At 42.3% G+C, this 15526-nt stretch overlaps 1 protein-coding gene across 1 annotated transcript in view; it reads left to right on the top strand.

Annotated features, from left to right (window-relative positions):
• Positions 1-15526, top strand: part of GABBR2 (gamma-aminobutyric acid type B receptor subunit 2) — a 280931-nt gene that overhangs the window by 131049 nt on the left and 134356 nt on the right. Inside the window, exon 10 of the mRNA XM_078781075.1 lies at positions 5615-5722. Within this exon, the coding sequence (XP_078637201.1) occupies positions 5615-5722 (108 nt within the window). The remainder of the gene's footprint in view (positions 1-5614; positions 5723-15526) is intronic.

Genomic DNA, 15526 nt, shown 5'->3' on the forward strand with positions numbered 1-15526 from the left:
TCCCCCCTCTCACTCCCCCTCCTCAAAGCGTCCTCCCCGCTTCTTCCCCCTTCAAACTCTCACCTCCATCTCCCCCAACCTTCTGCCTCGCTCTTCCCCCTCCTCAAATAACACCTCATTGTGGCTCACCCAATCACCATCAAACCTTTTGTCCGCCCCATCCTTCCCTTTCTCCGAGCTATTCTGAAATCTCTGACACACCTTCAACAGCTGTCCCTATCTCTTCCACCTCTTCCACATCTTACCCTACCCCTCCTCCCCCCTGTTCTGTATCTGATGCTCCCCCTTCCTCTTCATTAACGGTATGGTCCTCAAACATCCGGGGCCTTCGTTCAAACTTAACTGATCTCTCCATACAGGTTGCTTCTGTCAAACCAGACGTGATCTGCTTAACAGAAACTTTCCTCCTTTATGATGTCTCTGATTCCATAGTATCTCTCCCGGGCTACTCCCTCCTCCGATATGATAGACCTGAGCCTCGTCCCGGAGGCGGGGTTGCTATCTTTATCAAAAACTCTCTTCCTCACTCGCCCTGCACTGCACTCTCTCCACCTCACCCCCAGGAATACCTCTGGCTACGGCTTCCCCTTCGCTCCCACCTCTTGTTCATATGTGTGTTGTACCGTCCACCAAACAGTGATGACTCCATCTACATCTCGCTGTCTGATGATATGGACCAACTTCTATCTACTCATCCCAACTCTCTCTTCCTCATATGTGGTGATTTCAATTGTCACCATGCCAGTTGGCTGGGTGTGGGTACCTCTCTCACCAGCCATGGCTCTTCAGCAAAGGACTTCTGCGACTCACTGGGACTGACACAATCTGTCAATTTCCCGACCCGGATCTCAGTCAACGGAACATCTTCTCTTCTGGACTTGGTTATGACTAACTTCCCTGAAAATGTCTGCTGCTCTTCTTCTGCTCCGATCGGATCATCTGATCATGTCCTTGTTAAAGTGGACATCTCTCTGACCATCCTCAGGGAGCCTGCTCAGCGTCGACGAGTCTGGCATTTCACTCAGGCCAACTGGCACGGTCTTCAAGCAGCCATCAATCATCTGGACTGGTCTCCCATCTCTACCACCTCTGACATCAACTCATCCTGGGAATTCTTCCAAAGTAAATTGCTCTCTCTCATGCACAGATTTATCCCATCTCGTCTTCAGTTGTCATACCCTTCCTCCCGTCCATGGTACACGGAATCTTGTGGTGAGGCTGTTGCCCAGAAACAACTTGCCTTCGTCTCCTGGAAAGCAAATCCAACGGAAGGAAATCTCATTTCCTTTCACAAAGCCCGAAACAAGTGTGTGTCCACCCTCAGGAGAGCCAGGAAACAATATCTCTCCGTTCTCAAGACCGAACTCTCTTATCTGTCTCCCTCTTCCAAATCCTGGTGGCGTCTGGTCAAATCCGTTTCTGGTGTTTGTTCCCCCTCCATCCCCTCCCTTACCTCAAACGGCTACACAGCTGACTCCGCACGTGAAAAAGCTGAATGCCTCAACTCTGTGTTTGCCTCTAAATCTTGTGTCCCAAACCCATCCCTCTCTGTACCCACCATACCCAGTCGTACCCTGCTTCTCCTGGACTCCGTGTCCTTTCCTCCTGACAAGGTGGAAAAGTTTCTGTCAACCCTCGACTCTGATTCTGCAACTGGACCCGACGGCATCAGCCCACGGGTCCTAAAATCCTGCTCTGCTGCTCTATCTCACCCTCTCTCTGTTCTCTTCACCCTCTCTTTTGCTCAAGGTCAACTGCCATCTGCTTGGAAATCAGCCAACATCACCGCTTTGCACAAAAAAGGTGCAAAAACAGATCCTAGCAACTACAGACCAATCAGCCTTCTCCCAATTATCAGCAAAGTCATGGAATCCATCATTGCTTCGGATATGAAATCTTTCCTCTTCTCCAATGGCTTGATCTCTGATCATCAATTTGGTTTCAGACCAGGTCACTCTACTCTGGACATGCTGCTTCTGCTGTCTCAACAATGGATGGAGGTCCTCAATGCCAAACAGGAAATTAGAGCTGTCTCCCTCGACATATCACGTGCCTTCGACACGGTCTGGCACCCCGCTCTGCTCACCAAACTCTCCTCCTTTGGTATCCATGGAAATCTCCACGCATGGCTGGCGGACTTCCTCTCTAGTCGTCGTCAACGTGTGGCCCTGAATGGGTTTCTCTCATCTCCTCTTCCTGTCCAGGCTGGAGTTCCCCAAGGCAGTGTTCTGGGCCCCGTGCTTTTTCTGGTCTTCATCAATGATCTCTCTGACTCTCTCGAAAATCCTCTCTATCTCTTTGCTGATGACTCCACTCTCTGCCGCTCCATTCCTCTTCCCTCAGATCAGCAGTCTGCTGCCTCCTCACTCTCTGAAGACCTGGACAAAATCACAGACTGGTCAAACAAGTGGAACATGTCTTTCAATCCTGACAAATCTCACACTCTTACTATGTCTCTCCGAAAAGATCGACTGGACAACCCTCCCATCTACTTTCTCAACAATCCTCTCCAAGAAGTTCTGTCGCTCAAGATTTTGGGTCTCACTATCTGCCATGATCTTTCTCGGGAAAACCACATTTCCAAGCTGGCCTCCAAAGCCAGTCGCCGACTGGGCATCCTCCGTCGTGCGAAGTCCTTCCTCGGCACACCTGAGCTCCTCACCACATACAAGGCTTTCATCCGCAGCTCAATGGAATACTGTTCTCCCCTATGGGCCGGTGCTCCTGCCTCACACCTAGCTCGGCTTCACGCTGTTGAAACCAAAGCTTTCAGAATTATTGGAATCTCCCGCGATGAAGCTATCTCTGAGGGCCTTTCACTCACTCACCGCAGGCAGGTAGGTGGTCTTTCTGTCTTCTACCGACTCCTCTCCGGCCTTGCACCCCCAGCTCTCTCTGTGCTCTGTCCCCCAAATATTCCTACAGGTCGCACAAGATCTGCCAGCAACCCTCTGATGGTTAAACTGCCGAAATCTCGGCTCTCTGCTCACCTTCACTCTTTCATTCCTCTTTTCTCCCGCCTCTGGAACAAACTCCCTCACTCCCTTCAATCCCACTCCTCCCTCCAGGTCTTTAAAACAGCTGTTCACCACCATCTCTTATCTTCCCCCATCCAAAACCTTGATCTTTTCTACCCCCGCTAATTCACCCCAGATCCACCTTGTTTGAAATTCCAACTTCTTTCCTGGAAGTCCTGGCAGTGTCCATATGTTTTATACCTCTCCCACCGCCCCCTTCCCATGCCCCCCCCCCCCAAAGCCCTCGCCCTCTCTCAGATCTCTCGATGTCTCCATGTCTTTCGGTCCCTGCTCTCAAATGTTGTGTTTGTGTCCTTCCCCCTCTCTCCCCATCTTGTCTACCGCTCCCGATGTTATATGTTTTATGTGTCGGTTTGTCTTTCTGTGTGATTAATGTTCGCTCTTTCACGAGCCTCGATCTTGTATACAAAAAAAAAAAAAAAAAAAAAATGCCCTGAGTTATGACATCAGCCAATGTGTCATTCTTTTCACCAAACATTATAGTCATTCCACATTAAACATTCTGAAAATCAAACCAAAATCAATGATTTTGATTGGATCAAAGATCATCTCGGATCAAGATTAAGATTTTATTACCCTTACGCTAAAAAAAACCTAGAGACATACCGTATATTTAGCATCATGGTAGTTTATGTCCATTTTATTAAACATTCTGGCCAAGGCATCTTTTTAATTTTAACAGAACCCTGTGCCCCCAAAGAAAATACTTGTAACACAAGAAATACAAAACAGCAGAATGATTTTTTTTAACAAAATGTACACAGCATGACAAGCCAACAAAACAATGATCGTTACGCAGCTGAATTTGGGCAGATTAGTGATCAGTATGTAGAAAAAATGAAATTAAACTTAAACTGAACAAAATAATTGAACATAATAAAATAAAAAATTACTGGCAACAACGTCTGTAATATCACATGAAATGAACATTGCACTGAACAAAATAACTTATAATGTGTAATACATGTCACTGTCTTCGAGTGTGAGTTCAATCCCTGAACATTTGTTGGGGTCCCCGGTGCAGAGACATGCGATGAAACACTTCACATTGACAGGAGCACAGGGCACACATGCTTTTCTTGCAGTGACAGTATTTGTTGCGTTTGAATTCTGCAGGTTTTGCCTCCTTCAGCATCATGGTTGCCACCAACTTACCATTGACATGCTCTCTGCCAAAGTCAGTGGCAGCAGGGTAGGTTGGCTGAAACATGTGTGCTCGCTTGCATACAGCCAACTGATGCAGGGCTCGGCGAAGGTGTAACTGGAAGGCATCTTCGGTAGGTGGAAGGCAACGCATGTCTCCTTTGATGTTACCAAAGAGATGGGCTCGCAGTGCATCCAAATTACCACCGAAGTCACTCCTCTCATACAGTGACACCATGTATCACCTAGCTGCTGTCACAACATCTTCCTGAACATCCAGGCTTTCTTCATCTTCATCTTTCTGAACATGTACATTAGCCATAGCTTTGTGGTAGGTGACGTACATACTTCATGAAACTCAGCCATCAAACGTGACAGCTTTTTCAGTTGGTCGGTTGCATCAGCACATGTAGAAGATGCCTTCTCTACATCCTTTTCTGACAGGGCATCTAGGAGTAGCTGGACATTGATGGCAAGCACAGACATGCACTCCAGGTCCTTCTCTTCAATGATCAACCATCTGGCAAATGCTTCCCAGTGTAGGGCGAGCATGGCTACATGCACCACAGTGTGGGCACGCAGCATTGCGTAGTAGTCTTTTCCACTGATGATCTTGTTTGCTGTTCCACGGAGACAGACATCAGCTTCTACCATGATGTCTTCGATTCCAGTGGACTGCATCAAATGCCCAATTGCTCCCAGGAAATTTTGAGCAATATGGATGCCACCCATGCACAAGATAAGTTTGGCATACTTCTGGGGGTTCTTCTTTTGCAGACCCAGAACCACTTCATCGATTGCTTAGTCGCATGTGATGATGGTGAACTCTTGGCCCTGTTTTCTTGACACATCCACGCAGTACTGAACTGACTGTTCAACCACATCTGGGTCCGTTGGCCACAATTATTTTTAGCAAGATGAAAATAATGAAAAAATGCAAAAAAAATCGGGGGCGTTTTTGCATAAAAATGATTCTAAATCATTTGGAAAGGTTTTGTAAGTGTATTTCTCAACTTGATGTTGTCAACACATGTGTTCTGTGTATCTGGGATGCATTTATTGACAGCCTACACAACCCACTGAGGATTTTAAGAAACAAAACGTCTTTCACATTTTTCGGTCAAAAAAGAAAGGCTGCATATACAAAAATGGCCACAAATTTTTTTCGCAAGGTTTTCGGCAGAGCAGACCTCTCATTCAGCGGACCTTAATGTCCAAATTAATAGAAAAAACAAACAAAAAGTATAGCATGCCATGTCCGTTTCTCTCAAATTTTGGTGACTGGATCCATGACTATCAATATTTTACTCGAGGCTGTGGAATTTGTTTTGAATTACATTGTGTTCTTACAATCATTGAGAAAACAGCATATATTTTTTCCTGCAAATCGATATGGATAATGGGATATTGTAAAAGCATGTGACTGTGTGTAGGTGCGAACATGGGTTCTGACCGTGGGGTACACAACAGCATTTGGAGCAATGTTTGCCAAGACCTGGAGGGTACACGCCATCTTCAAGAATGTGAAAATGAAGAAGAAGGTGAGGTAACATTGTGGGATTTATAAGTGTCCGTACATTAAGATCGGAATATGACTGACTTGGGGGTAAATGGGGCCCCCCTCCACAATCATGCTGCAAAACTTTTGGCAGGATAAAAACCTTTTTTGGGCAGGTCAGAAACAAATGCAAAATCGAACTGACAGAATTGATAATAAATGTATCTACCCTTAACTAAAGTGCTTTAAATTATACCAACTTGCATTTAAACTGGAACGGACGTTGTGGATAACATCCCTCCGCATTCTTCCGAACTAAAGAGTAGGGTGTTAAAGAGTATAGTTATAGAGCAGAGTTTTCTGGAGAGTGATGGGGGAACCTTCTTGGGAGTATAGATGGATCTTGCATTTGCATATAAATATCATGATTCCGTAAAAAACACGAATTAAAGTGTTATTGTGGAACTAAAACCTGTTATTCCTACTAGTTTCTTTACATCCGCATCACATTTTTGCCAATGACGCGGTCCATCAGAATGCAATCACAAGATCGAGTGGTGTCCTGCTGTACCCCCAAAGGATCGATAGCTCTTTTTATTTTGAATGGTCAGCACATCTTCTATTTATGAGTCGTGATTGGAGAATGGCATGAAATATGGGAAATTTGGGGTGGAAGTTGTTGATAAAGTGTTCAGAGAAGAGAGAATGGCATAAAATAAGGAGCAGACATGGCATGTCATTATTAATCGTTTGATACTGGTAGGGGTTTTCAAAACCAAACCCATCTTGATGTGTTGAAAAGTCAAAGATCACTGAAAATGTATTTGGACTTTTACAGTAATGAAAAACTTTCACCACTAAAATCTAATTTACTCCTCTTGGTGGCTTAAGTGCTGCACATGTAAGTATGTGTATATCTATGTATTTGTGTGTGTACAGTTCTATCAGAAAGTATTCACACCCCTTGACTTTTTCACATTTTGTTGTGTTACAGCCTGAATTAAAAATGGATAAAATTGAGATTTCTGTCACAGATATACATAACCCATAATGTCACAGTGGAATTTTGTTTTTAGAAACTTTTACAAAAGAATTAAAAATGAAATAAGAAACATCTCATTTACATAAGTATTCAACCCCCTAAGTCAATACTATGTAGAAGCGCCTCTGCAGCTATTACAGCTTCGAGTCTTCTTGGGTAAGTCTGTATCAGCTTTGCACATCTGGATTTGGGGAGCTTCTCCTATTCTCATATTCTTCCTTGCAGATTTGCTCAAGCTCTATCAATTTGGATGTGGAGTGTCGGTGAACAGCAATCTTAGAGTCTTTCCACAGATTATCAATGGACTGTAAGCCTGGGCTTTGGCTCTGCCACTTAAGGACCTTCATGTTCTTATTCTGAAGCTCAGTGTTGCTTTGGCGGTATGCATGGAGTCATTGTTCTGTTGGAACGTAAATCTTCGCCGCAGTCTCAGGACTTTTGTACTCTGAAGCAGGTTCTCCTCAAGGATTTGCCTGTATTTGGCTCCATTCATTGTTCCCTCTATCCTTACAAGTCTCCCATTCCCTGTCACTGGAAAACATCCCCATAGCCTGATGCTGCCACCACCCTGCTTCACGGTAGGGGTGGTGTTAGATTGTTGATGAGCTATGATCGGTTTCCGCCAGACGTAGTGGTTTGCATTCAAGCCAAATAGTTCAATTTTTGTCTCATCAGACCAAATAAACTTTCACGTCTTTCTCAAAGTCTTTCACGTGCCTTTTTGCAAATTCCAGGCATGCTGTCGTGGCTTTTTCCCAGGAGTGGTTTCTGTCTAGTCACTCTCATGAAGCCTAGATCTGTGAAGTCCTGGAAAGACTGTTGTCCTTCCAGCAGGTTCTCCCATCTCAGCCAAAGAACTCTGTAGTTCTGTCAGAGTGGTCATTGGGTTCTTGGTCACCTCCCTGACCAAGGTCCTTCTTGCTCGGTTGCTCAGTTTTGTCAGACTGCCAGCTCTAGGAGGAGTCTGGGTAGTTCCATATTCTTTACATTTCCTAATGATGGAGATCAATGTGCTCTTGGGAACTTTCATCACTCCAGAAATACTGTTTTATACCCTTCCCCAGATCAATGCCTCCTCATAAATCTATTTGGAGTTCTACAGACAGTTCATTGTAATTCATATTAGAGTTTCTGCTCTGACCTGCACTGTCAACTGTGATACTTTATATAGAAAGGTGTGTTTCTTTCTAAACCATGTCCATTTAATTAAATTAGCAACAGGTGGACTCCAATCAAGTTGTAGAGACATCTCAAGGATGATCAAAAGGAAATTGGTTACACCTGAGCTCAATTTGGAGAGTCATAGCGAAGGGGTTGAATACTTATTGACTCAAGACATTGTAGCTCTTAATTTTCAATTATTTTACAAACATTTCTGGAAAAAAAAATCCTCTTTGACATTATGGGGTATGATGTGTAGATCAGTGACAAAAAATCTCAATTTCATCAATTTCATCAAACATCACATTTTTAATTCAGGCTGTAACACAACAAAATGTGAAAAAGATAAAGGGGGTGAATACTTTCTGAAGGCATTGTGTAATCGCAAGGACAATACACAGTAATTACAGTGCTATAGTCTATTTTTTGCAGGAATATCTTAGGCTAGCATATTACTGCGTTGAGCCAGGAAAAGTATTGGCGGATATGATTTCCTGCCCAGGCGGCAATTGTTGGACTTGTTCCACTCATCGAAACTGGTAAATAAATTGCAATTATAGTGCATACTGTACTGTACAGTACTGCATTTTAACTTCACTGTTTCTTCTATGATCATGGATATGAATGCAAATCCTGGAAAGCTTGCTGAAAATCAACTTTCTTTGGAGATAAAGTGATTTGGATGTATTGTACGAGCATCAATAATTTAGTGCCCAGGATATTGCTGAGGGAGGAACTTGCAAGGACATCACTGTGACAAGACAAATGCAGATGATTCTCAAGTAGAAGCACAACTGGATGGAAGGGTTCGGGCAGAATGCCTCCCCGATCGCTAGCCAAAAATTTGAAAGATGGTCAACAAAGCAATAAACACCTTCATTTTGCATGTGAGACTTGTGTACGCGACACAGCGCTTAGAGGCCTGGAAGTTGAAACTTCCCAGACATTGTGAAGGATCCATCCAGAGAGACGTCTTCAATATGGATGAAACTGGGCTATTCTTCAAGACGTCGATCAATTTGACTCTACATTTCAAAGGAGCGGACTGATCGGGTAGCAAGTCAACCAATGAGTGGATCACTGTTATGCTGTGTGTCAACCTGTTGGATGAGAAGGAGAAACTGCTCGTCATCAGAAAATAAATCAAAACATTTCGTTTGACAGGAACAAAATAATGTTTGACAATTCTCCTGTTTCGAGAGAATTGACTGGAAGGACTTGCCTTCAGACTGTCATAACAATAACATAGCATGGGTGTCTTTGAGCTCTACCTGAGAAAGCTTGACGTCAAGATGGGAAGGCAGTGTCACAAAATTATCATGATCCTGGATGATGCCCCTTACCACCCATGTCTTCAGCTCAAGGAAAACAATTTTTTTGCTGTCTTTCCAACATTTAATGCTGGATGGATCAAGGCAGGAGATCAACCATTATCACATGCACTTGATACTCTTCCATAGAGATACAAAATGCGGACGGAACAAGACCCTTAACCCGAACTGAACTGCGTGATTTTGAGATTTTCCTGACACTGGGGTAACGGGGAAGACTCCCAGCCCCCCCCCCCACCCCCGCCCAGATCTCGGCCGTAGATGGTCTGATATACTTTAAAAGTTGCACATGCATAGATCTCATGTAATGAATGCGATGGTGAAATTATTTTTTTCATAATATGTTGATTTGTCCAGTTATTGCCTACTTAGTTATGCACTATGCTGATTGTATGCATTTTGCACAGAAACCTACAATTCTTGACATTAGATACATGAGATTGCATGCAACGTGTACACTGTACAATATCAAATAATTGTTTCTCATGTTGAAAATTATAATGTTTACAAATTATTTTGGGTGAATGTCCTATTGCATGTAACCCTTATTCACATGTTTGTTGTACATAAACATATGCAAAAATTGCAGTTTTTTAAAGACATGTGACTACTAATTGTCATGTGACACCTGAATGGTAAGTCCGATTTGGATGTATGTGGTGTCAAAATGTGCGCGAGACGTTAGAGAAAAACGTATTGAGAGGAGCATTCAAAATCCCCAGTGGTTGCGAAAAAAAATTGCGAAAAATTTCGATGGGGGCCTCTCACTCCGCCAACTCCCCTCACTCACCTCCTCACCACCCAGTGCAGTTAAAATGTTTTTGTGACTGTCACTTTGTCACTTTGACATGTAATAATTTTTCAGTGCAAATAAAGACCAGTCATTTGAGTGAACATTCCTACAAACTAAATTGAGAAACAAAGAAAAAGTTGTCTTTATGATTCCCTGAGTATTGCATAATTGTGCCAGCATCCTATGAAACTATTCCTCAGTGAGATTCTATGAACCTTTTTCCCCCAGATTACAGTAAAATCTCCATCGAGCAAAATTCAAGGGACCTTTTTTTATATGTGAGTTATTTGTAAAGATGTTCTTCAAAAACTCCTTCAGCATATGTTTTTTATTCCCTGTGAAAGTAAAACGCAACCATGTATTGTTCGTTGTATAATAACTCGATTAAATAATGCCATAGTAAGTAGCATTTAAACAGTGCAGCCAGAACAATCAGTTAAGTATTCATATTTACAGTGACTGTTACCCTTTCAATTTTAGGACTCTCATAAGATTTATGAAAAACTGAAGTGATGTTAAGCCCCAAACACACGCTGCCACGTCCTGTACTGGCATGTAGAACTCCCCTTTGTATCATGTGATGCACAATATCATTTATATAGCAATAATTTTCAATATCTGTTAACCACAATGTTAATATTAAACACTCGCTATTATGAAGCAGTTGAGAAACAGGTTGGTCATGTGTTGAGGAAGGATGAGAGTGACTGGTTGAGAAGAGTGATGGAAATTAATGTAGAAGGAAGAAGTGCACGGGGAAGACCGAGAAAGACTTGGCTAAAGATGGTGGAAGAAGAAATGCGGGCAAGGGGATTAACAAGGGGGGATGCAGAAAATAGGGCAAAATGGAGAAGATTGTCATGGGGCCCGCAAGGCTAACCCCCGCTCTAGCAGGGAAAATGGCCTTAAAATGCATGTTGTATGTTGTTGTTGTTGCTATTATGAAGCAGTATCAAAATATTAGGAAAAAAATTATGTTTTTCACGATTCTGAAAATTTTTGAGCAATAACTAATTTCATTGATTACCTTCATGTAGATTGTGCGGAATATTTTTGTTTCCTTCTCGTCTGTTTTGACATATCGATTCTCGATTATCACAACTGAGGGTCGAATATCACAAAATACAGATAAACAAAACAACTGAGGGTTTGGCAAAAGGCCTGCCTTAGCGGTGCTCGATTTAAGAACTACAGGACTTTTCCAAATGTAATACGCTTTTTTTCACTAAAATATTTATCAAGATGTTAGGTTGCGCATTATACATGCAGCCAGTCCAAGACATCATTTCCCACAAGCGTTGTGAACTAGAAATGTTGCGTTTGGTATATCTTATTAATTCTTCCTGTTTCTAAGGCATTGCCTTGGGACTTGAGCTTGTCCTTAGGGTTTCGCTAAAGTTGAACGTTTGCCTCGTTGACATTAAAATCCCATGCCACCACTCTGTTACCAAAGTTTTCAGCAACTTCTGTTACCTTAAGTTTGAAAGCTGCCATGTAGCTTCCTTGTTTCGCTGCCATCGTAACGGTTGGAATGTGTAATTCGAGACACTATAGTACCAATAAACACTTTAACACAGCGTTTGTCCAAGGTGGAAAAAAACCCTAAGGGAGGGGGGATGTTATTAGTATAAAAAATTTGTAATAATATTAATATTTACACCACACACTTGAAGCAAAAGGCTGGGTAAGCGTCTGTGTCTACAGACGTCAGTTATATGATCGAGGAACAACTTATTTTAATTGAATGTCATATTTTGAACACGAATCATAGCATGAATCGGAAAATGAACCATTAAGAAGTTTCAGATGATAAATTTTTAAGGTTTTCCTTCAATCCAATATGGCTACCAAACTGTGTGAACTATGATGTCATACTTATCAAACTTTATTCCACATGTCTCACAGAGTTTTGTAAGTGCCCACATATAAATCATGGCTCACTGTTATAAGTGGCAGTTCTTGGGATCGACAAGCCATGAGAAATATAGTTTGATTAGAAATGACGAAATAGGGTGACATGGTCATTGGAACAGACAAAGTGGAAGGACATCAGGATCGGATGACATCATGATAGAAATGTGTGGCGTGGGATGGCATCGTCATTGAAACGAGCATTGTTCGGTACCCGGAATAACTGCTCACAGTTATAAGCGACAGTTCTAGTCATTATTAGGGTACCACAGCCTGAAAGGCATGTTTATTTTATGTTTGATTTCATGTTTTTATGATTTTATATTATTATGATACATGATTATTTTATATGTTTATGATATGATTTTATGTTTATATTTTATGTTTATCAGTATTGATTTTATGTTGTCATTCTTCCACCGGGATTTTGTGGGTTTATTCGCTTTAAAATTCATTTTTTGTTATTCCAATTGACACAAAATTTTCACCAAAGGAGTGCCCCCTCCTGTAGGAGTATTTAATGCCAATTATGATGTCATAGATTACACCGTACGGGCACAATCTTGGGGAAAAAACGAAAAACTTTGCCCCTCTATATCTCCGAAACCGCTCCATAGAAAAAATTTAAACATGGCTCTTTGCAAAGTACTGTCCATGGGGAATAAGATATGTTAATTATGTTATAAGCACCTCCATTATGACGTCATAATTTGACAAGTAGAACACTTAATCCGGACAGTATGAAATTTATTGAGTGTGATCGATGGATAAATTGGTCGACAAAAAAAAGAAGTTGATGACGTCATCGGTCACGTGGTTTTGCAACCATTTTTTACTGCGTAGCCTGTAGGTCAATGCTGTCTGGAACAGTGTTTGTCTGTCTGTCCGGTGTATGTATGTACTGTACGTCCCTCACAAACGTCCACCAATCAGAGCTGAGGATCTGGGGGACAGCAGATCCACCACTCAGCAGATCCAAACTCGGCTAAGTTTAGACTATCGGTCTTGTTTTAACATTACTTTGATGGTTAAACTTACAAACAATGTTTTGTAACGAAGTTACATATGTTTATTACATACACAAATGTGGCAGAAAGTTTGACCCCTAACCTCCCCTACTGTCAGCAATGATCTAAATCACCATCACAACCCACACCACCTTCTCTCCAATTCCAAAAGTACATATTGAAATTTCATCTTCACAATTTAATGCCACATTGACAATACATCCATTGCGGTTATCAAAACTTAAGTCTGAACAGAAAGTACTGTATTTTAATTGATACCCTGTACCTTGTGTGTTGCATTGCTAAAAAGATTGGTAGTCTTAATTTCAATAACAAAGCATTGTACAGTACTCAATAGTATAGGATTTAGCAGTTGTAGTATTTAATTCTCTACTCTAATATGATCACTGAGGAAACAGAGACTATCACTTTCTTGTGAACGATTTAATCACACTTGAAAGAACAAACTCACTTAGAGTTTACACCAGATACATTTAATAACACAGCACACAAGACTTCCAGCCAGGTTCTTTTCACACTCGGAGAATTCAGTCTCTATATAGTCGTGTGGTTTCTTTGATGTCAAGGAGGAAGAGCAGAAGGGTATTACAATGTCACCATAGGTCAGACGAGATGGCGTCTCGACCATCTGGCTTTCATTAGAAAGCTACAACAATGTTTGTAGAAGTTGCTCTGGGCAGGATGGAGTTCAAAAGGTCACCACACAAGCTCCTCTCCCAGGTCACTCCCAACACACATTTCATTGAAACTTTTCCCAAGTTTCATCTTCATTATTATTATCATATATTATCATTTATTATTATTATCATTCATTTATATTTATATATTATCCCGGTGTGTACCCCGGTTTAGAATAGGTACACCGTATCCCTGTGCGTCGTGGGAGGCGACGAGGGGTTGGCGCCAGGAAGGGCATCCGGCCATAAAAACATTGCCTCAAACAGGGAACCATGATTGTCATGGGACCCGCAAGGCTAACCCTGCTCTACCGGGGAAAATGGCCTTAAAACGATCATTCATTCATTCATTTCATTCATTTATATTTATATATTGCCCAGGTTCGATTCCTGGGTGGAGTGAAACCTCAGGTAATTTCCGTTATTGGAAATTCTTCTGTTTACCTCACAGTCTGTCAGACCCAATATGTCAGTGGATTGGTGGATTAGCAGATTGCTTACCAGCTTAACAGCACTGCTAGTGTGAACTAGCATATGCCTGCCAATGTAGATATAAAATGGTCTAGTTGTCACGTGCTCCTCCCCGACCCCCTGGTCACGGTGTACCTCCGAGCCCCGAGAGGAGTCACGGCAGAAAAATGTGTTATTCTGTATGTCAAAGATCAATGGTGAAGCCACACCAATTGTTACTCACAAACAAATATTGTATTAAGATCACACAAGAATAACAGTACAACAATAATAGTAATCAAAAGTACAATCAATATGTCCTATGATGGTACCATCAGTTTCGTAATATGTAACTCACTGTGCTCCAAGTGAGCGAAACAAGAACATCCCCAATGTCTCTTATTCCTGGCTTCAAGCCAAAGTTGATTCGCTCCAGCGATCGCCAGAACAATGTCCAATCGAGACCAGAATCCCGTTCGGATGGCGAGAACAGTCCTGCTGCCAAAGCGGGGCAAAGGCGCCCTCAAGGCGACTGGGAAATCCAAAGGCGCCCTCCAGGTGACTGGGAAATCACACCCTCGGGTATGGACATTCCACGCTCACAGTCGGTGACACGCAGGTTTTCCACTCAAAAGCCACGACACACACACACACCCCAGATCGACGTCTGAATGCGGTGAAAATGGTCGAAACGAGATGAAACCGTGAGCGAAGCGCAAGTCCTGCGCGAGTCAAAATGGCCGACGGCCCTGTCTCGTGGCGCAACGGCATGCCGATGATTCTCTCCTGAATTGATCGCAAAACGTGACACGCAGGTTAATCTGTCACAGCGATAACCACTCTGTCGCAGGAATCCCTTTCCCGGGAAACCAAAAGTTCACTCGTGACTCTTGCTCGCCAACGTTCGCTCCAGACCGCAAAGCAACTCGGCTTTCTTCTCCGACTCATTCGCTCCGCTTTCTTTTTCTCCTCTTCCTCTTCGTCGTCCGGTTCCCGATCCGGTTTCCGATTTCTTTTAACACTAACTTTTCACCTTTTGAAAACAGTTAATAAACAAGAAACCTTTTGAAAACAATAATAGTACATAGAATCAGAAATGTTTACAGTGGATGAAAACCATCAACGGAAGTGACAAATCCGTAACATAGTCTTTTAATTAATTTCCTGACAGCTAGTTACAATGATTGCTATCTCAGAGTGCAGTTGCTGTGTGGACAGAATCTCTCTGTCTCAGAGTGTCGTTGCTTTGTGTACTGTGTACAGAAACCAAATACACGCATCGAGGTGTTTTCATGTTGTATGTGAATGGCAATCATAGACTGAAGTGCAACTATTGGGTTAGGAATTTGATTTCACAAAAACAAATTTTGGGAAAAGAAAAAATAAAAGAAACATCACCTTTAACTAATAATTATCCATTTAACAACCTCTCGCATATTGCCCAAATTAGAGAG

The sequence above is a fragment of the Myxine glutinosa genome, chromosome 6 (genome assembly GCF_964187855.1).
Source record: "Myxine glutinosa chromosome 6, kmMyxGlut1.1, whole genome shotgun sequence".
NCBI lineage: Eukaryota > Metazoa > Chordata > Myxini > Myxiniformes > Myxinidae > Myxine > Myxine glutinosa.